Source organism: Triticum aestivum, chromosome 2D, assembly GCF_018294505.1.
Source record: "Triticum aestivum cultivar Chinese Spring chromosome 2D, IWGSC CS RefSeq v2.1, whole genome shotgun sequence".
Taxonomy (NCBI): domain Eukaryota; kingdom Viridiplantae; phylum Streptophyta; class Magnoliopsida; order Poales; family Poaceae; genus Triticum; species Triticum aestivum.
In genome coordinates this window covers 24,419,512-24,440,526 of record NC_057799.1, presented here as the reverse complement: position 1 = coordinate 24,440,526, position 21,015 = coordinate 24,419,512, and the positions used below count along the sequence as shown (strand labels likewise).

General features: G+C 42.0%; 2 protein-coding genes across 2 annotated transcripts; one reads left to right on the top strand and one right to left on the bottom strand.

Moving 5' to 3' along the window:
* Positions 1-678: 678 nt before the first annotated feature.
* LOC123048423 (xaa-Pro dipeptidase-like) lies at positions 679-7,354 on the top strand. The gene is made up of 16 exons (XM_044471526.1): positions 679-1,032; positions 1,127-1,176; positions 1,292-1,352; positions 1,475-1,567; positions 1,648-1,797; positions 2,172-2,303; positions 2,489-2,616; positions 3,163-3,205; positions 4,012-4,095; positions 4,395-4,436; positions 4,508-4,578; positions 4,915-4,968; positions 5,069-5,174; positions 5,271-5,339; positions 6,144-6,287; positions 6,937-7,354. Exons 1-16 carry the CDS (start codon positions 811-813, stop codon positions 7,081-7,083), a joined length of 1,596 nt encoding a protein of 531 aa, XP_044327461.1. The 5' UTR covers positions 679-810; the 3' UTR covers positions 7,084-7,354.
* Positions 7,355-12,126: 4,772 nt separating this feature from the next.
* LOC123048422 (uncharacterized) lies at positions 12,127-15,629 on the bottom strand. Its single transcript, XM_044471525.1, has 4 exons — positions 15,487-15,629; positions 15,298-15,350; positions 13,892-15,133; positions 12,127-12,858 (listed from the first exon to the last, which is right to left on the bottom strand). Exons 2-4 carry the CDS (start codon positions 15,324-15,326, stop codon positions 12,846-12,848), a joined length of 1,284 nt encoding a protein of 427 aa, XP_044327460.1. The 5' UTR covers positions 15,327-15,350; positions 15,487-15,629; the 3' UTR covers positions 12,127-12,845.
* Between the last annotated feature and the right edge of the window lie 5,386 nt (positions 15,630-21,015).

The window sequence follows — 21,015 nt, the reverse complement described above, 5'->3', positions numbered from 1 at the left end:
CAATTGTGGGAAACGATGCAAGGATTGCCCCTGAATCACCTAGAATGAAGCAGAGAAACGAGAAACTATCGATGCCACAAGATAACACAAGGCGGGAATAGTGGAAGGGAGAAATCTCACCGAGAAAATCCCCATCAAATTATGGTCTCAAAAGAGTCTCAAGTCCTAGGAACCGTCGCCGCAAGAGTGCCGTGATGCCCTAAGAGAGAAAACACGGTTCGCTCCTCTACTGCTCAACGTACTGCAAGGACCTGTGCCAACAACCAATTGTTGGCGTAGGTCCCTCCGACTCTTCGAGTACTTTCCTCTGATGTCTCTGGCCTAAGCTGACTTCCGGATGCTCAGCTAGCCGGTGCTTTTGGCTTGAACACACACGTACCAGAAGCTAGCTAGACCGAGCAGGCAGGCAGGCAGGCAAGCACATAGGTGGATTAATTGATCCTTACGTGAATGAAGGCTAACACATGCACGTATGAAACTACAAAGCCGCCGGCTTGCTTGATGGACGCCCCGACGCGACGAAACACACGCACACGTACAACTCCTGTTCGGTGATTGCTACGTACTAGTCCGTGTCGGACAGGGACTCCGCTACATCGTGGTTAAACCCAACACCCTCCTCATCTATATATTCGGGCTGGGCGCCGCGTCCACCCGTACTTAGATCAAATCAAAAATTGCAAGGAGCCGTCTCGATCGCCCATGTCGTACTAGTTGGACGTGCAGGCGCACCTGGCCCTGCCGTGCAAGACATAGTTTGAAAAATAGCACGCTAAAGGTTACAGCGGTGGTGCAACAGAGCTATTTAAAATGTTTGTTCACGTGTTTGGACGAAAGACCATTAGCGCAGGACATCTTCTAAACGCTATAGCGCGCTATTTAAAAGCATGGTGCAAGATGAGCGACTCCTCCCTTGCTCCGCCCGCGGTGTTCATGGAGCTGCACGCCGGCAACCGCAAGCGCCTCGTCGCCGCGCTCAGAGCCCATCTCTCCACCTCTGGCCGCCCTCTCCACGGCATCGTCCTTCTCAAGGCTCGTTCTACGCTCGCTCTCCGTCGATCTCTCCCTATCCCATTTGGGTTCCTACGTTTAATCTGGTACGTCTACTGCTGTCTCAACTCTCAAGGGCGGCGAGGAGCAGACTCTATACTGCACCGACCGCGTCCCGCTCTTCAGGTCAACGACATGCCTTTCCTTTTGCTGTTTCCCGACTTCCCCTTTGCCGTACGTTTCTTGCATCTGCATGCATGGCAGATTGAATTGATACATCCATCATTGGTAATGTCTCCAGGCAGGAGAGCTACTTCGCCTATCTCTTCGGTGTGCGAGAGCCGGGGTTCTACGGTGCAGTGGTAAGTTTTCTTTCTTGAGCTCCATGGCACATACGTACGTGTAGTTTCAATGCTTAATTATTTATTATGTAAATTCTTGCTTATTTGATGCCATGTTTTTAACTTGTCCTTCATTGTTCAAGGACATTGCCTCTGGACAATCTATCTTATTTGCTCCAAGGTTGACACTTGACGATGCAATTTGGAATGGTGAAAAAGAATTGTCTTCTTTCAAGGTATTTAATATTCTAGAGACCATATTGTGCATGTGCCGTTACACTCTGATTTTGCCTAATATTTCATTAAATCTGGACAGGATATGTACAGGGTCGATTTTGTCTTCTATGTTGATGATCTTGCACAGGTTCTCCGATGTCAATTTAGTGAGCATGGAGAGCCCCTTCTCTTTCTCTTATACGGAAAGAATACTGACAGCGGAAATTACTCAAAGCCTGCTAGTTTTGAGGTATGTGATATATAATTAGCCACACTAGCATGAAACAAGTTACGATGCTTTATCTTGTAGTTTTGCCAAACACTATCACTGGAAAGCACAAACATTCGTGTTAATATTGCATTTCCATGTTCTTTTGAACCTCAATGCTTTGTTTTATAGTTTTGTCAAATACTGTCACTGGAAAGCGCAATCACTCACATTAATATTGCATTACTATGTTCTTTTGGACCACAACTACATCTTGAAGTAAACTCTACATTTTCTGATATGGTATGCATACCTAATAAGTATAAAGAAGTAAATATCTTCCACACCTTTTGTCTTCGTTGTTAATTATGTATTTGGGTTACTAACTTACAATGCATTTTATTTGTCCATGCCAGGGGATAGAGAAGTTTGACACTGATTTAAGCACGCTTCATCCTATCTTAACTGAATGCCGTGTTATAAAATCTGACATGGAGCTTGCATTCATTCAATATGCTAATGATGTCAGCTCCAAAGCACACATTGAGGTATAAAGAGTTCAATGCTAATAGTGTGTTTCCAACTTCACTGCTGGTATTATTTTAGACATCCTATTCGTAGAAATATTCAATATGTCTATCTATCATTTAGGTGTTACTACTTCTAACTCACATACTTACACTTTTTTAGAGTTAAATTAAACACATCTGATTGTTAACTTGCACTTTACAAGGTTATGAGGCAGATAAAACCAGGCATGAAGGAATTTCAGTTAGAAAGCATCTTTATTCATCATGCATCTATGCACGAAGGCTGCCGACATTGCTCCTACACATGTATATGTGCTACTGGACACAACAGGCAAGTTTAAATATTATGTCTAATATGTGAAGCAAGTAATGAGTAGTTACAAATATGGTGAAATTGTTACTAATTGTTTTACTAATCATTTTCGTGTAACATATATGTAGAAGTTGTCACTTGAGCTAACAAACGGATATCGTAATACCAAATCACCATCCCGGTGCCAACAGTATACGTAGTTTTATGCATTGTTTCTAGATGAAGCTTAGAGAAAGAAATTCTTCAAATTCTTAAAACCATGAACTTCTGGTAGTATGGGATAGAGAATGGAGATAAACATCTTAGTATAGAGTTTCTTAGTGTCGGAATGAACTATATATACTCACTTTATGTAATTTCAGTACGGCTCTTTTCAAGTTCACTTATTTATATGCACAAGACTGCCTATTTGTTGACTTCTGTGAATAGATGAATAGCTATGGAAAGTTATGTAGGGATGTTTTCTTAGTTAGTTAAAAAATAATAGCCCCGTGCCTATCGTACATGAGTTGTTTCGAGTTGGACTATCTTATGTGCTATATAACTCTACTGCTTATCTTGCAGTTCTACTCTTCATTATGGACATGCGGGTGCTCCAAATGACCAGGTACACTTTTTTATGATGCTTATGGCCTGCAGCTTACTTGTTGGTGTTATTTTTACTTGGTCGAGCTTGTAAATCGCACCAGTGACAAAATTCAGATTATGTTGTCAATAGTACGAGCTCAAATATCGTAGGAAAATGATTAGTTTTCAATGCATACTAGCTATTTGGAAAAGGGCATGCTTTATTTTAGTTTTAGGCAGTAGAGTTCATGTACCTTTTTTTTTGTTAACTACTTGTTCCTGAAGAAAATATTTGTCAACTGTAAAGTTGTTGAGTACCATGAGATCTTGAAATTTGTAAGTTTGAGCAACAGTTTTTGCTCTGGTTGTTGTATGTGTTCAGAATTAATGCATATTGGAAAAATGAAAACTGTGATGAGAGGATCATAGGTTAGTTAGTATATCATTGAATTAATCAAATAGCATATGGCATTCATAAACTGAATGTCGTATGATGTCTGCTATCATTCATTAGCGTGTCAGCAGAAAATAATCTCTAATTGAAGCATGTGCGTGTCAGCATTGGGTGATAGCGTTCACAGTGAGAGTTCGACAATTTTGAACGAAACTTGTACAGTTGGATGGGTGAAAGACCATAATTTAGCCAACTTTAATGTTATGCTGGACCAATTAATCAAGTAAGGGAAAACAACAATACCAAACATATGAAGCAGAGGATAGAAATCGAATGAAGGAATAGCTATGGAGGGTCTTGAAGTATTATTGTGTGTTCATGACTTCTTTAGGGAAGGAGTACGTAGTTTTGCCTTTTCTCTCTGTACATACTTATATCTAGTATATTTTCAGACGCTGAATGATGGAGACATGGCTCTAATGGACATGGGAGCTGAATATAATTTCTATGGTTCTGACATCACATGTTCATACCCTGTAAGTCGTTTGGAATATTCATACGTCTATTTTGATGCACTCTTTACTAAAATCAATATCAGATTTTATTATTTATTGGTAAAAGTATTATTTACACCCTCGGGTCCTTTTCTTTTCACTTCAGTCCAATGATATGTTATTTTTATTTAGCAAGTTTTTACTGACACAAGATCATAGCTAATGTAATTCTTGCATGGAACTAATTAACCTCGATATAAACTGTCACATTCTTTCATTTATCACATTTTAATATAGTGTTTGTCTTGTAATGTTATGTGAATGAGTTTATGTGATTTTAGATAAATGGAAAATTCAAAAGAAACCAGACGATTGTATACAATGTAAGTACACTGGTGGTAAAACTACCCACTTTGCTTTTTTTTATTGATGCAAGACTGACTGTATTTCACAGGCTATCCTCAGGGCTCATAATGATGTGATATCACATATGCAACCCGGAGTAAGATGGATCGATATGCACAAGTAAGAATTCTCTGTCGTCACTTATAAACCATGCAATTTTTAATGATGTTTTTTTAGAGTTGTCAAATTGGGTTCCTGAGAAATAATTATGCTTTAACGGAATACAGTTTACAATTTGCATACGGTCATAAGTGTTGTGTACTTGATCTAAAGATAATTCACAGTTGTATCTGTGTTGTCAAATTGGGTTCCCGATAAATACTTGGAAGCAATTTTTCAGATCTTTTAGCCTACTGTGTCAATCTGTTTAACTTTAACCAAATCACATTGTTTCTCCCTCTATTTGTCTACCATATTGTCTTCAATTGTTTAAGAGTCATATGAATTTTTTTGCAGGCTGGCAGAGCAGAGAATACTTGAATCTCTAAAGAAAGAAAATATTATACATGGGTGCGTGTGAAAGATAATTATTTGTGCTTATTGAATTTCAATATGTTAATATGTATAGCTTGATGCTGATTTATCAATTTTCCATAACCATTTATTTCAGTGATATTGGTGACATGATGAATCAAAGGTTAGGGGCTGTTTTCATGCCTCATGGTCTTGGGCACTTACTTGGAATTGACACCCACGATCCCGGAGGCTACCCTAAGGTTAGATTTTGACTATATCAATATCCATGCTTTCATTTTAATCATGTCATACTTACCTCCATTCAACTTAGACTAATGCTTGTTTCTCGACCATAGGGCTTAGAGAGGCCAAAGGAGCCTGGATTGAGATCCTTGCGGACAATAAGAGAACTTAAAGAAGGCATGGTAAGTAATTACCTTTATGGTTAATTTATTACTCCCTCCGTCCCATAATCTAAGAGCGTTCTTGACACTAAACTAGTGTTAAAAACGTTCTTATATTATGGGACGGAGGGAGTAAAATTTAGTAGCACACAATGCTCTTTCAATTTTATGCGCACTTGTTTGAGAAGTTACTAGGATGCCATGTCACTCCGTAAATTCACAAGCTCTTGTGTTCGTATATTCTCTTTTGCACAAACTAATGAAATTTCTTGTTCCCCATTTGGGTATTTAAACATTTTAATTATTTTTCTCACTTATACCTAATCTCGTGGATATACTTTAATTGTACATCATCATGTATAGTTAAATTGCTTGTTCTCAGTTTGTGTGTTCTGCTGTCTATGGAATTCGCACTTCCGAAAGTTATTCCCTTTTGTGTTCTTGTCAATTATTCATAGGTGAACTACTTTTGTGAAAGCATTGGGCATAAAGGCCCTGAGACCCATTCGGCTTGCCGTCTTTCTACTTGTCATATAATAAACTTAATGGACCCACACTTGCATGTGCACCAGACACTCTCTACTTTGAGGTCTTCAACTTAATAAAAGTTTCCTAACCTATTCTCGAATGTTGTAATGTACATACGCTCCTATTGTTTTGGTATATTTATGTCACTAAAAAGTGGAGCGAACAAAGTGAAGGAAAACATAGTTGTGTAATGAAACAATAGAAGAACATACTTTGTGCCCTGTGTTCAGAAGGGCGGGTGGGAATCTAATCTATAGATATAACAAAACAGTTGAGCTCCTGTGGTCTGTATTGCAGGTTATTACGGTCGAGCCAGGCTGTTATTTCATTGGCACTTTGCTGAGGCATGCCAAGGATGACCCGATTTCCTCAAAGTTCTTCAACTGGGAAAAGATAGAAATGTACAAAAGCTTTGGCGGTGTTCGGATTGAAAGTAATCTGGTATGTCTTGGTTGCTCTTTTCTGATATAACAATACAACTTAAGAAATGCATTACACAATAACGCTTTATATTTTAATGTTGGTGCACTCCTACTTGTAATGGCTAACTTTGTAGAGTGATGAAAATAACGCAAATACATTATATTATATCAGTTTCGAGTCGTTAGCCGCATCAGCTCTCTTTGTTTTTCCTTATTATTTTTAAGACTTTTGGCTGTGTGCATTCTCTATGTCTCGACTTTGGTCTTGATATTGTCCGTTGTAGACGCAGGGTGTAATTGGTCATCTTGATTGTTGGTTTCCAAGTAAATCAAACTGTACTGCAAACAACCCCTATTCTAATGCAGATATGTTAACTGCTAGTTCTCTTTCTCGAGTAAAAGTTACAGGAGCCAAACTCAACTTTACATTTATTTTATGCTCGTAGTGAAACAGAAGGATTCTCTAGAAGTAAAGTTAGTATAGACTCCACATTGTCAATTTCCACGTAAATGAATTGTACCGCAAACACCCAATTCTAATGCAGATGTTCTCTTTATCAAAAGTTCCATGAGCCAAGCTCAACATTAATTTCTGTAGCATCCACATTGCGTTTACCTTTACCTATTGTTCTTCATTTCCACACTAATAATGCAGTGTATGATTGCAGTATGTGACGGCGCAAGGATGCAAGAACCTAACAAACTGCCCCCGAGAGACCTGGGAAATCGAGGCGGTAATGGCTGGTGCGCCATGGCCTTCACGTGATGACTGTTCCAGTGCGACAACAACAAAGAATGGCCTTCCCAAGACCTAAGCACTTCAATTTGCCATACCCTTGAGAGACAAAAAACATAACAGTCATAATTTTATGAAATATAGGGTGCTTTGATGAACAGCGAGCCTCTCACATGCTGTTGGTTTGGTTTAAGTTTGATTATAAGATTTTTTAGAAAAGGAGGCTAAAGCCCCAGCCTCTTCATCAATCGATGGATACATCCATCTTTATTAATTATTACCAAAGATATGACAAGAATATACATCAAGCCACCCGAAGCCACCACTCACACTACAAACTCGATAGAGTATCTTACTCCCCATATCTAAAACCGGTGTCGCCGCCGATCCATCCACATAACGTATCGGAACCTACAGCTGGTGCAGCGAGCCTAAAGCGTACACCACATTTAGTGTCTCCTCTATTGTTCACTTATAGATCTGGTGACGTCGGTCACTTTTAGTGTCTCCTCTATGTGGACTAAAGGGTTCAAGGTCCTTGCAGATAGTTGAACCGTCTCTGTTCCAAACCAACAACTAGATTGACATGAAAGTTAAGTGAACGATCAAGCAGCAATTTGTTTTGTATCATCATAAATATAAGGTTCAAGGTCCTTATGGTTAATTAGTGTTATGATAATTTTTATTCATCCCACACAAAAAATTATAGTTTTTATGCGGGGTTTGTTGCACAAAGTTTAGAGCTTATAAATGTTGATGGAATTTTACAAGAACAATTCTCAACATCATACATGTCCTAAAGTTTTAGTCACTTTTGCCATGTAAATGTCATATATTATTAGACCTCTTCGAGACAATTTTGCACAAGTCCCCTGCCTTAACCTATGTGGTTGGCTCCTCTCCAATCGACTAGCATCTATTTTTGTTTTCCCGTGTAATTAGATTAGGAAAGTAATCAAACTGTGTTAGCTCAGAAGTTGTACAAGTTCGGACTCATAGGTGTGTGTGTGTGTGTGCGTGCGTGCGTGCGTGCGCGTGCGTGCGTGCGTGCGTGCGTGCATGTGTGTGTGTGTGTGTGTGTGTGTGTGTGTGTGTGTGTGTGTGTGTGTGGAGAAAAGTAGTTTCAAAAATAGGCACGACCCCAACCCTTCAACCCTAGTCCGAGAGAGCAGGCGTCTCGGACTCCGGCACATTTTTTTTTTTGAAACAAGGCAAAAACTTGCCATTTTCATTGAATAAGAAGAGGTTTCAGAACAGACATCGCCAAGCGGCGGAAAAACAAAACAATTACTCTCGCGGTATTACATTACGCAAATGCTTAGCGCCAGCAGTGACCCAAATAGAAACTGCGGGCGGACTCCGGCACATAGGAGACGAAGAGGCATGCATCTGTCTATGGAGGAGATGAGACTTCTAATAGACTCCTGGAAGAGAAATTGGAACACGAGAAGACAACAGGGAACAGTCCACAACCATTCGGTATTGTTTTCCACTGGCACAAAAACATTTCGAGGAGACAAATAGAAACAGTCCAACACGAGGAGGCGTGGCATGGCAACGAAGCCAATCCTATATGTTGGTCTAACACACTCTCCACAACTGGGGTGGGACTGAACTTTCCACACTCTCTTGTCATGCATGAATGGAACATATGAACATATGGACCTTTCAAACAAAAAAGAGTAATTTTCTCTCGGACGTTTTTGCAACGGCAACGAGGTTCTGACCTTCTTTTTTCTCCTCTTGGGTTTATTGCTGACGTGGCATATCGCTCTCTCCTGGTTCATAATAGACTCGGACGTATTATGGGTAGCAGTATATAAAGTCACTTATGCTCGAGACGAGACCAACATACGTACCGAAAAATGGCAGTATTGCTGAAAAGTGTAAACAGCTACCGAGCTCAATGGCTTTTGGTATTTGAAATTTTTGAAAAACACACTTCCTATGCTAAAAAAACTTAAAATAAATACGTGAATACATACACATATTCCTAAGGCCCGGTAAAAATCCGAAAAAGAAATACTCTGGATTTTTGGAAATACAAAAAAGAGAAATTTCTAACAGAAATGACACCCTTTTTCTCCTACATACTGTCAAAATTTTGTTTTTTTCCTATAGCCCAAACCAAAACGGGATTTCTACCGAACATTTCCACGGGTATCTAGAATGTGTATATGTATCCCCTGGAAAAAAAATCACATTTTTAAGAAACTTCAAAAACTCAAATTTCAAAATGTTCAAATATAGAGATCACTAGAGGTCGGGTGCTGCAATTCTGCATTCCAGTATTGCTGGCTTCTTTCGCTGACGCCAACAAGTTGCCGGAGAAGTTTGGCTTAAAAAAATTCAGGTCGCTACGAGTACGCCACATCACCAAAAACAGAGCAAAGCCCATTGCCTATACCTTCTCTGTTTCAAAGTTGCTCCCTAGCAGGGACCTCTGTCCTGAATACCCTGTTTTCTTTTCAAGGAATACAAAGCCCCCACGAAATTTTCATATGCGTGCTGCAAGCTCTCCTCTAAAGCCATAGCTCTATACATCGACTTGGCAGTGTAAATTTTGTTAGCAGTGAACTTTTTCGAGAAAACGCATGAGAGCGTGCGTTTCATTGCATTGTAAAGAGGGAGAGTTTGGTTACATTCCTCCTAGGAGGTTGTTTACAAAGACTGGACTAATGGACGTCCCAAGTCTGGGGGGTAATGGCTTTGAGCCCTAGCGCGCCTGCATTTGCCCAAAGGGCAGCCTCTTTCTTGATCTTCGCTACGAGGGTGTTCACAGATGGGCGCGCTCCGTTGAAGATGCAGCCATTGCGGTGTTTCCATATCATTCAGGGGACGAGGAGGGTCACGGTACCGAGGCCCTTGCGCATGGGGACGAGGAGGGTCGCGGTACCAGTCTAGAAGCGAGGGCTCGTCGTCGGGCGGGGTACACGGGGTCCGTAGCCAGCTTAGCGTCTCGTGCCAGGTTTGCCGGGCGAAGGGGCATGCAAGGATGAGGTGATGTGAACTTCACAACCCAATCCTCCCGATCAGCGAGAAAGATATTTTCCAGCATTGCACCAAAAGATTTTCCGAACTGCTCCTCTACATACCATTCAGCAACTAAACAATCTTGGCTTTGGGCTGCTTGGGACAGGGCCTGGCAAGGCGAGCATAATTTCCAGGTTATCTTCTGAATGCAACTTCTGAAATGTCAAGGTGCAAGAAATGCTGCAGGCTATGCCCTTCACTAAATCCAGTCAGCAATGGTCTTCACTGCTAATTACATGCTCCATCAAATAGTGGACATCGTAACCTAGAATGCTGTGATAAGTGTGCTAATTCACCCACTCCTGATTCCTGAACCTTTCTCTAACTGTATTTGTTAAAAAAAATTGCTGCCCATTGATGCCGCCATGGTAGTCACTGCCAAGCAAATACTACCAAAAAAAGAGATCTTATCAAACATTCTTGTAAACATCGCAAAAAATGGCTAACTATAGTGCGCTATGCAGGGGAGGTGGCGGAAGAAGGCCATGGTCGCAAGGGAGTAGAAAGAAGAGTGAAAAAGCAAGGAAATGATGACTTCCCAAATACGCTACCTCATAACAAGATGTGTCAGACAATAACATTAGTTCGAGTCAAATACGAGAGTCAACACCAGACACCACGCGACACAAATGCAAGCAATGTCGATTTGACTAGTTCCACACAGGTTACTGAAATAACGGCAGCAGCAGTTATCGGAGGCGGATACAAATTCATTCTGACTACATGGGGGGCCAATTTCTACGCGGACCACAGCCCACGGCATGGACGATGGAAGAACCTGCAATAGTAAGACATCGCCACATCTCAGCTACCGGAACATAACTCTAGATACCTGCAGGAAAAATAAGTTAATCAGTCAAACCAAACTGTATTGTCCATTCAATGCACGGCATATCCAAGAAACGGTAAATGGAAATCATTGCCATTGTTCAACTTGAAAATTGAGTCTTTTCATACCATTAGATAGAGGCAACATTTCAAACAGAGTAGAGATAGAACAACACGAGAATGGATTATTTTTATTGGAACATTTCTATTGTTGACGTGTTTTAGCAATTAACTCCTACGGACACTTATTGCAGCTAGTGTTGGCTGGACACTCATTGTAACTACTACGATATAATATGGATCTAGTGATTATCTTGGCTTCCCTCCTAAGCCAAGGACTCCAAATTATGATATCAATTCATAGAACGCCAAAAATTCCCTCCTAAGCCAAGGACTCCAAATTATGATATCGATTCATAGAACGCCAAAAATTCTCAACAACCATATATATCAATGAACTCCGTAACATGATGCAAGTATATTTATCTATGAACTCCAAATTACAGCTATGCATTCAAAGAATTACTAAAGCAGTCAAAGAAATCAATACTGCAGCTATGCACATAATATTTATCAAATACAATATACACATATGAATATAAGCAAGAAACAAAGATTTAATGGATGAATGAAGAATAACACTAATAAGGATATAAAAGGCATTAATTCCAGCATCCCATTGTCCCATTATCAAAAAGCAAATGTATTTAGGTATGCCTGCAAAGTAATATAAGTATGTAAAGGCATAAGTGCATGACATTACCTGCAACACAGAAACTCTCAAATGGATGAAAGATACAAAGATCCCTCCTTTCATAAATCTTCTTAAACCTCAGAGGATTGAGATAGACCACGAAGATACCGATCCTAGGTGCCCCAACCACGAATGCATTGTTGCCCTCGGCGAACCCCAGCAGAGATAGTGGACCTCTATTGTGCTCAGCATTCAGTGAAAGAAGCTTACCCAGTTGAATAGTTATCCCCGGCACCCATAGAGCGACACCATTGCAGCCAGCCCCCCTCTTCCATAATTTGGCATAGAAGTCATTCACAAGGATCAAGCCAAGCCCACCATCCTGCGCTGGCATAGTCATGAAGGAGCTGGATTTGCCATGGTCATACAGATCTAGTGGCATCTCTATCACAGCTAGGTCTAGCTATCCATATCGAACTCGACGATGGTGTCGCCATTGCCACGAAGCAGCCAGTAGAGGGAGCTCCCAACCAAGGTACTGGGGACGTACATGTATAGCTCAGATGCAGTATACAGAGGTTCCATTGCGGCGGGTTGTAACTCTGCTGAAACCACATCGCTCCATGCGGCCGTCTACGATGAGTAGACGCAGATCGCTCCTAATCTAGTCCAAAATTTTGCTATCTAACAAACAAAAAATTCAGAGCATGAACATGACATGGTTCTCACAACACAATATAGCAAAAGAGCACCTCCTAATCCAGTACAAAATTTTGCATTAGAATAAACATGGGATCGACCAGCTCTACAGAGGAATGGAACTAGCTTCCCTGTTTGTTTTCCTTCTTGCTACCTCGCATCAAAAACATCAAGCAATGAATCAAATCCTAATAAAGTGAATCCCACTTGCAGTTTGTTCAATTCAGTCGAAGTGTCGAACTAACTACGAGATGCAGAAGTGTTTCAAAGTACTGAATTTACTTACTACTGAGTTGCTGCAAACACCATACATAGCAATCAAGCACACCAACCACAAGACTGAGACAAGTGGATACGAGGCGGGATAGCAACCAAACATGCATGCAGGAAGTCACGTGCACGAAACAAAAATCTTGGTCACAAACAGTCATGGTACACAGGATAGGAGTACCTGCTCCGGTTACATAGCATCTAATTAATCTGCTACAAGTTATAACAAAGATGGTTAGAATTGCCACCAATTAAGGAAATGCAGCTCCCTGTTCTTCCTGGTCGCCGGCCATCCAAAAGCTTGATGATATCCCCCTTCATATGGCATTTCTGTTCCAAAGAAAACAGAGGAAATGTCAGGATGAAGGTAATTTAGCATCAGAATATTTTTCTGCCACTTTATGCATCAAATTTTAAGTGAACTAAGATAATTGGCTACTACAACTATACTAAAACCGCGTGCTCGGAAATCGAATAATGATCTGCTACGACCATAGAGTTTACTTTTTTTACTACCAAAAATGCTACAACAGTACAGGTTAAATGGCATCATATCCCAGACGAACATGATTCCAATTTATAATCTGCATTTCCAGTTACAGCAGAACTCCATATATAAGGAAGATGCCACACAAACACAAACTACCCACTATTAGCTTGGACTAGAAACTTGCCAATTGTCATACAAAAGGAAATTTTTGACTGTTACATATCTGAATCACAAAGCATGAATAAGCTCAAGCATATCCACATAAAAGTTATGATGCACTAGTGTTCCAGAAAACGTGTACGACTCGCGAAGCAACATTCGGGAAGAAAAAATAAGTATTGACATCTCCTAGATAGCTTGGGTTTAACAGCTCAAAGGTAGGCAGTAGAAAACCATGCAATGATTATGCTTATGAAATAGGAAGCTGAATTCCAGGCTTGATGGGATGATACTGTTTCAAGAGAAGAAAAATATTGTTGTCAACATGGTAATAAGGCTATACATCTTCCTGCTCTTACTTCATATACATGATGTTTTAAACCGTTGTGGGCTCAATTTTTTTTGTTTTGCGCTAATAGTTCAGAAAACAATACTACAACAGAATGTGAGGTCCATGCTAAGAACACAAAAATAAATCATTTTTCAGTACCATCACAAACTGATATTATGAGACTTTATAAGGGGGGTGGCAGCTTGAAGAAGCGTTATGCTTGGTTCCATCACAAAGCTTTGAAAAAAACACAACCAAGGGTCCAATATTATGACCACATACAAACACTACCCCAGTAAGTGATTGCAAATCATTGCACACAAGCATTATCTAGTCAATTAACTAGTACTGTTAAAATAGCCTAAAGAATGAACCATACATACCCATAATCATTCTTGAGTGTAGGAAATGTGGGAGGCCAAATCATCATGAAAGGATGGATATCACCCAAATGTCGATCTTTTTCTTCCACGTCATACACTTTACGCAGTTTCTTGTACTTGATATCCAGGTGGAGTGCGCATCGACTCATCTCCAAGAAAACAAACTCGTCATAATCCCCCACATGGTTTATCCGCAGAGGAGCAGTAGCCTCATTCTCATCCTCGCAACCTGTCATCTTCAAACCAGCAACCATCTCACGCAAACAAATATTGTGCACCAGCAACCAGTTGCCCCCCTTGTGGAGCCAAATGCAAAGTTCAAGCTTCTTGGCATGGATGAGATACACACCGGAAGCATTATTGGCCCGTGCCAACGTGGTGTCTCTATCACCATACTCCACCCCTTGTGGGAGCAGAATCGTGGAGATGCTTGAGCCCATCAAATCCAGGACAACAATGTCTCGCTGGGCACTCGCTATATAGATTTTATCGTCGGCGAGCACAGCTTTTGGATCAAATCGCGGACAAAGGAATCGGTCGGTGGCCAGGTCAAGATGTCTGCGCCATACAGTGTCACCATTTCGCAGCACATCTATGTGCACCATAGATTTGGTCCTCTCCATTGTAGACTCCACCAACACATAAATGTAGGACAAGCCATCGCCTTCCTCTTTGGAGAGGAGGAGATCATTCATACCACAGAAATAGCCGTCCTGAATTTGCAACTCTGGGAATGGCGGGAGGACCGCCAAACCTCTCTCGGGGTGCAACGGGCTGTGCACTCCAACTGTAAAATCTCTGCCGTCATACAAGCTGATGAGGACGTTGCCATTCCGGCAGCCCATCATGTCGGACATTTCACTCCGGTGGGGGTCCAAGCTGAATCTCGCACTGCGGATGACAGTGGCAAGCTCTGCAGGTTGAGGCAGCATCGGAAAGAAGTGTGCAGCCACGCTTGGGTCATCGGTGTCCTCGAGGTAGAAGCCTAGGAGGTGGGACGGGTTGCCCTCATGGAAACGGCTGAGGAACTTGCGGTCGGAGGCATGGTGGTACCAACACTTGCAGACGAGGGAGGCACAGACGAGGGTGGTCGGGAAGCCGACACAAAGGATGATCTCTCTGAGGAGGTTGTCATCGTCGAGCACCTTGGAGACAACATCCATGCCTGTCGTCGATGTCGTCAGGGAATGGTGTTGTGACTCGCCATACACATCCGCGCATGGTTTCTTCTCGGGGTCATCCCTGGAAAATTGACAAGAACGAACAAGTGAAAAAGCAGAGTCAATGCAAGGGACTAATTTCTTCAGTGGCCTGCAAAAAGCATCCATCCGCCCCTCCCCATCCAGCAGCCGTGGGACGAAATGAGCTGGGGGACAGGGGTAGATGGAGAGATTGGAGGGCCTCACCGTGGGGGAATCACCTCCAGAGCATCCATTGTCTGCCTTCCTTCCCACCTCAGCTGTGCTCCGCACTCAACAAGTCGTACGTAGATGTTTAGATTGGGGACAAAACTGTACTGTAGCAAGCTAGGGTTCGATTCCGCGAGCAGAGAAGAGAACGGAAACTGGGAGAGTACAGGAAGGAGAAGAACTCACATCGATTGAATCGGGAGGGGAGGAAAAGTCGTCAGATGCCGCCGGCGGAGATCGTCGGGGAGATCGCTGGGTGAAGTCGCCGGAGGCCAGAGTGCCGGGGAGTGAGAAACCAATGCGCCGCCTTCTTTCTCCTCGCACTGAAGGCCCATCCCAGTCCAGCCCAAATAAACATGTGACTAGGGATAAAAGGCCCACCATAACGACCCTGCAATGATTCCCTGGTCAGATGCAGGTAGGGCCTAGTTCTCAAAAAAAAAATGCAGGTAGGGCCTGACCATGAAGGAAAACACCATCCCCAGTCACATGACAACGAGTACAAAACTTAAATGAACTTGTGACCGACTCGGGAAAACATTATTCTCATGAGCCAAGTATATCAAAGCAACGCACCATGCATGATCCTATTTTTACATAGCATCCTAATCCACTACAAAATTCCCATGCACAAAAAAAAACAATTTTGAAATTCATCATCTCCAAAACAAAAGAAGAAACACAAATAATTCCACTTGTGGTTTCCTTAATTACTCTTGGGGCCTTGGATTCCATTCGTAGTTGAGTTTGTAGTTTGTATTCCTACACTAAGGAAATCTTGCCATCTAAGGTCAAATGAGATAATCATCATCATGTCCGATGCATGCCGGGGAAGGAGGTGGTGGCGACGAGGGAGAGAAGGTTTCAGTTGCAACAAGGAGAGTATGAAGAGTTAGAGAAGTGGGTTAGTTCAATTGCAGCAGTACATACATCTTTCGGGGTCGTAGCTTTCAGCTTGCCATTTGGCGGGACCCCACACTATCGGCTCCGCCAGTGGCAGAGCTATTTCAATCTCAGGGGGAGAGGGGGCGCAGGGCACAGCAATACACCATTGGCAGAGCTAAATAAATCTCAAGGGAGACAGGGTGCAGGGCACAACTATACGCCAGTGGCAGTGCTATTTCAATCTCAGGGGGGAGAGGGGGCGCAAGGCACAGCTATACCTTGCTCCAGGCGAGTTCGACCGTAGCCTCTCCTAATGCCAACGCCATACTGGGCTGGCCCATGCCCGCAAGGAGTCCACTGCCTCATTTTTTATTTTTCTTCACATTTTCTTATTTCTAATTTATTTTTTTTACTTTTCATTATACTTCCAAATATTCTAAACATATATCTAACAAAAATATACTTCAAATGCATTTTTCAAAAATGTTAATCATGCATTTGAAAAATGTTAAAAGTGTATAGAGAAAAAATTTGCGATGTACAAAAAAATATACAATGAATATGGAAAAGGATTGACAAAAAATATGTTTTAATTTTTTTAAATATTTTATGTGGAAAATTTTAAACATATATATAAGTTTTTTCCTAATGTATAAAAATATATCATGTGTATGGAAAAGACTAGACATCCATATTTTTTTAATGTTAATCTTCTATTTAAGAAAGGTTACACTTGTATAGAAAAATGTTCCATATGCATACCAAAAATGTAGAACGTGAATGAAGAAGATTAAGCATAAAATATAATTTTAAAAAAATGGTTGACAGGAAAACTCTAGAAATCTTGGATATTGCGAGTACATGGGGGTGTTGCCGTGAATGTTTCAGCATCCATTCCTAGAAGAACTTCTCCAACGCGATGCCGATTCCGCTTTGCTGAGGTTTGATCAATTAGTTCTGACACTAGAAGTGGTGGATTAGAGCTTCGGCAAACATATGGCCTCACCATTTCCTCTCGTGGCAGCCACGGATCATTTCAAATATTTGTTGACTCAGCCATTCTTTGTGCGCCATACCAGACCTTGTTTGAGAGTATCCCAGCCTTCTATTACAGCTCTCCATTTTTGGCTTTGATGTCCTCCCAAAGTTGCTTCCAAGATTGAAGTGTAGTGGTAGTACACGCTTTTGAGCAGCCGAGCGCTCAAAGAAACCACTATGTCCATGGATGTAGATAACATTAAGATATAGTAAATGTATCGTATCAAGGGATAAGAGAATGATTTTTTTTAGGAATAAGAGAATGATGTCATGACAATCTTACTAGTAGATTTAATAATAAGGAATATATATATAATTTAGGAGTTCTAATGAATTAATAAAACTACAATTGGAACTCACCGCCTAAGAATAAATGATGCTTTGATGTTTTTATGCAAGGTTGAAGGGAAAATAAAGCTTGACTTTTCAAAGCTTATTGCAGCAAACCGAAGTACAAACAAGAGATTTTAAGTTGGAAGGAACATAGTATTTGTGTAGTTAGGCACATAAATTAAACAACGATAAGGAGAATATACAAGACATACTCCGATGTAGAGGCAATATTGCGTGGAAGTATACCCTCCATGATCACATCTGACGGTTAAATGTATTCTAGTTATCGATGCTTAAGTGAAAACATAGATTTTGGATATGGATGCTTTAGACACATTAATGGATAGAGATACATTATTTCCTCATAAGCCTGTTAGATTCCACTAGTAGATCTGTCACATTCTGAAACAAAGTGCACAAAGCTACAAGAGCAACGTGTGCATGAGATGACCTCCAGCACGAGATGTAATATGGAGTGTATCACAAGCTGTGCTTGCACTGGAGTTTTCGCCATCGATCTCTGACAACTACCTGAGATTGAGAGACCAACGAGAAAGTAACATGTATCATTGGGAAGTTCATGATTAAGTAGTGTGTTCAACTAAAGTGGTGATTCTTCCATTCTCCATGCCTCCCATGTCTAGAGACTCTAGATGGTTCTTGATTGCAGAGAAACTGGGAGAAAGCAATGTGATCTTGACCTATAGGTCAACTTTGTCCAAATGCATGCCAAGCACTAACACAAGTGTAGTAGTTCTCCCGAAGAGCTCTTCGATGAGGCCCTCACTCTCTTGCTTCACACAATTCATGTATGCAGAGCTAATATGAACATGTAAGGAGAATCTACTAGTTAGGAGGAGGTCATGATAAGAAGTGGATGGAGTTAAGTGCTCTAGCAATGAATTTCACATGGGGAGTGCATATGTGCTTAATTCTCGCACATGCAGCTAATAGGCCTTCATTCATCCCAATATTCGGCCTGTCATCCTCCCCCAATATCCATCAAAACCAGCACATGCAACATTCAACCGCCACATCTGTTCTCTTTGGTTGTGTTGTACATGCATGCCAGCATGGATGGAAATGGTCTGCCACATTCATTCACCGGTGAGACGCCATTACTTACATTGTGCATCTCGGATCAGAAACACAAACTCGGATAGCAAACGGTAATCAACTTTTTTTTAATCAGAAAGCATGCATGCATGTCATTCTACTAAAAAAATCAACATGTGGTTGAGTTGGTTAGGTGGACAGTGGTATCCCCAACCCACCAGGCTTCAAATCCTGGTGCTCGCATTACTCCTGGATTTATTTCAGGATTTCCGGCGATGCGCTTTCAGTGAAAGGAGACGTTACTGTCGACGACGAGGCGCCTACGGTGACTTCGTAAATCTCAAGATGATATGCCGGCTCAGTTTCTCGGAGATGCTCATAGGGGTAGGGTGTGCGTGTGTGCGTTCATGCATAGGGATGAGTATATGCATGTGTATATGAGCGCTTGTGTCTGTAAAAAATATCCAACGAGTATGTTTTTGTAACAATGGGTACGTTTCTTTTTTCATTTTTCAAGAGGAGTTTTCTTTCCCTATGTCAGAGAGGGGTACGTTTCTTTCTGAGACACTGTTGTTCTCAGTGGCGGCAGACAGATGTGCCGGGCTTTATGGGCCGGAATTGGATATGCCTTCTTGATCTGGGCTATGCGAGAGGCGAGGGATGCTTTCAAAAGAAAAAAAACCTCAGTTCACTTCGCGCAGCTCTCACCCCGCCGTACCGGGAGGAAGGAGCGGCGGCGGCGGCGGCGACCTCAGGCGTCCGTCCCCTGCTGCGGCCATCGACCGATTGATTCACTCGTCTCCGGATCTTACAGATGCGAGTGCCCTTCTCTCCCTATTCAATTTAGCTTCTCTCTCGCGGGATTAAACCCTAGGTAGCAAGAATTTTCTCCCCAAATTGAACCCTGCCTACATCTGCTTCTTGTTCAGCGGGGAGACTCCCCACCAGTAAGACCATCCAATCTTTCCATCCCATTAGATTCTCACCCAGATCTCATCTCCTGCAGCTTCTGTATGTTCTGCTGGACGGATGTGTGCCGGCCGTTTCACAGCACACATTTGGTTGGTCATGTGCCTTTGTTCATCGCTGCAGATTTTGATTTTTCAGGGTGCTGCGTACCAACGAGACATCTGTGGATGACAAGAAGACAGAGCCGTGCTGTTCCATGGCGGCGAGGCATCTAGGGCGCTCGACGACGACAACCTCCTCAGGGAGATCCTTGTCCGAGTCGGCTTCCCCACCACCCTGGTGTGCGCCGCCCTCGTTTGCAAGCGTTGGTACCACCACGCCTCCGAGCCCGCCTTCCTCCGTCATTTCCGCAAGCTCAACCCGCCCCGCCTCCTTGGCTTCTATCTTGACTATGGGTCGTATTCGGTGCCGACCACTCCATGCTTCGTCCCGATGCCGCTTCAGGCCCCAGAGCTCGCAGCCGTTGTCCGTCGCATGTCAAGCTACAGCTTCAGCCACCACGACCTTGTGCGGATCGAGAATTGCCAGAACGGCATCATCTCCACCTCATTGTTCAGCTACAAAAGCGGCCGCTCTGAAGGAATGCACAGCCCGCTGTGCCCTGAGAGAGACACCTTACTTCCACGTCCTCGAATCAAGGACCAGGATCGCGTCTATTATCATCAAATCCTTGCCAGAGAAAAAGACGAATTTGAGTGTGTAATGCTTTAGAGTGGCAAATATCACTTTAGCATTGTGTGATTGTGGTTCCCTGCATGTTGTTATCTGTTGCAACACTCGTTTGTTGTTATCTGATGCTGAGTCATGTATGAAATGTATTGATATTCTTTTTTTAACTTGAATAAGTCTTGCTCTGATTAAGCAGGTTATTAGAGTCCTTGCTTCTTTGCTTTCTATGTTGAAAACTCACATAATAAGTTTGCTTTATTTGAACTATGAGCCCAGTTCTGCATGAACCTTATGTGTGGCTGTAGGCATGCTGAACCATGCTCCTCACATGCTTATGTACTTCACACCAGCATGCTTGAGTTATTGCAGTTGTTTCTAATTTACATAGGACGAGCAAATCTATTCTCACAGCATACATCTTAGTGGTATTTTTCTACTCATGTCATCTGCCCTTTTGTTGGTCAGAGTAATCTGTTTTGCTGGACTACCAACTACGTAGGTTAGTTTTGAAATAACCCTAATAGAAGTTAAATATATGCTCATATATTGCTGGAATTAACGAATTACTTTTACTACTGTTTCACACTTAAACCTACAACATGGGCTCTCCTTTCTCTTCATGTTACAATGATGATTATTTCCATCTTGACCATTGATTGTTTTGCTTGGCTGGAAGTTGTGTGATTGTGCCGGGTCCTACAAGTTGTGTGTGCCTTTTAGCTAGGGGCCTAGGTCTTCTTGTTTTTTTTCGAAAAGGGGATCTCC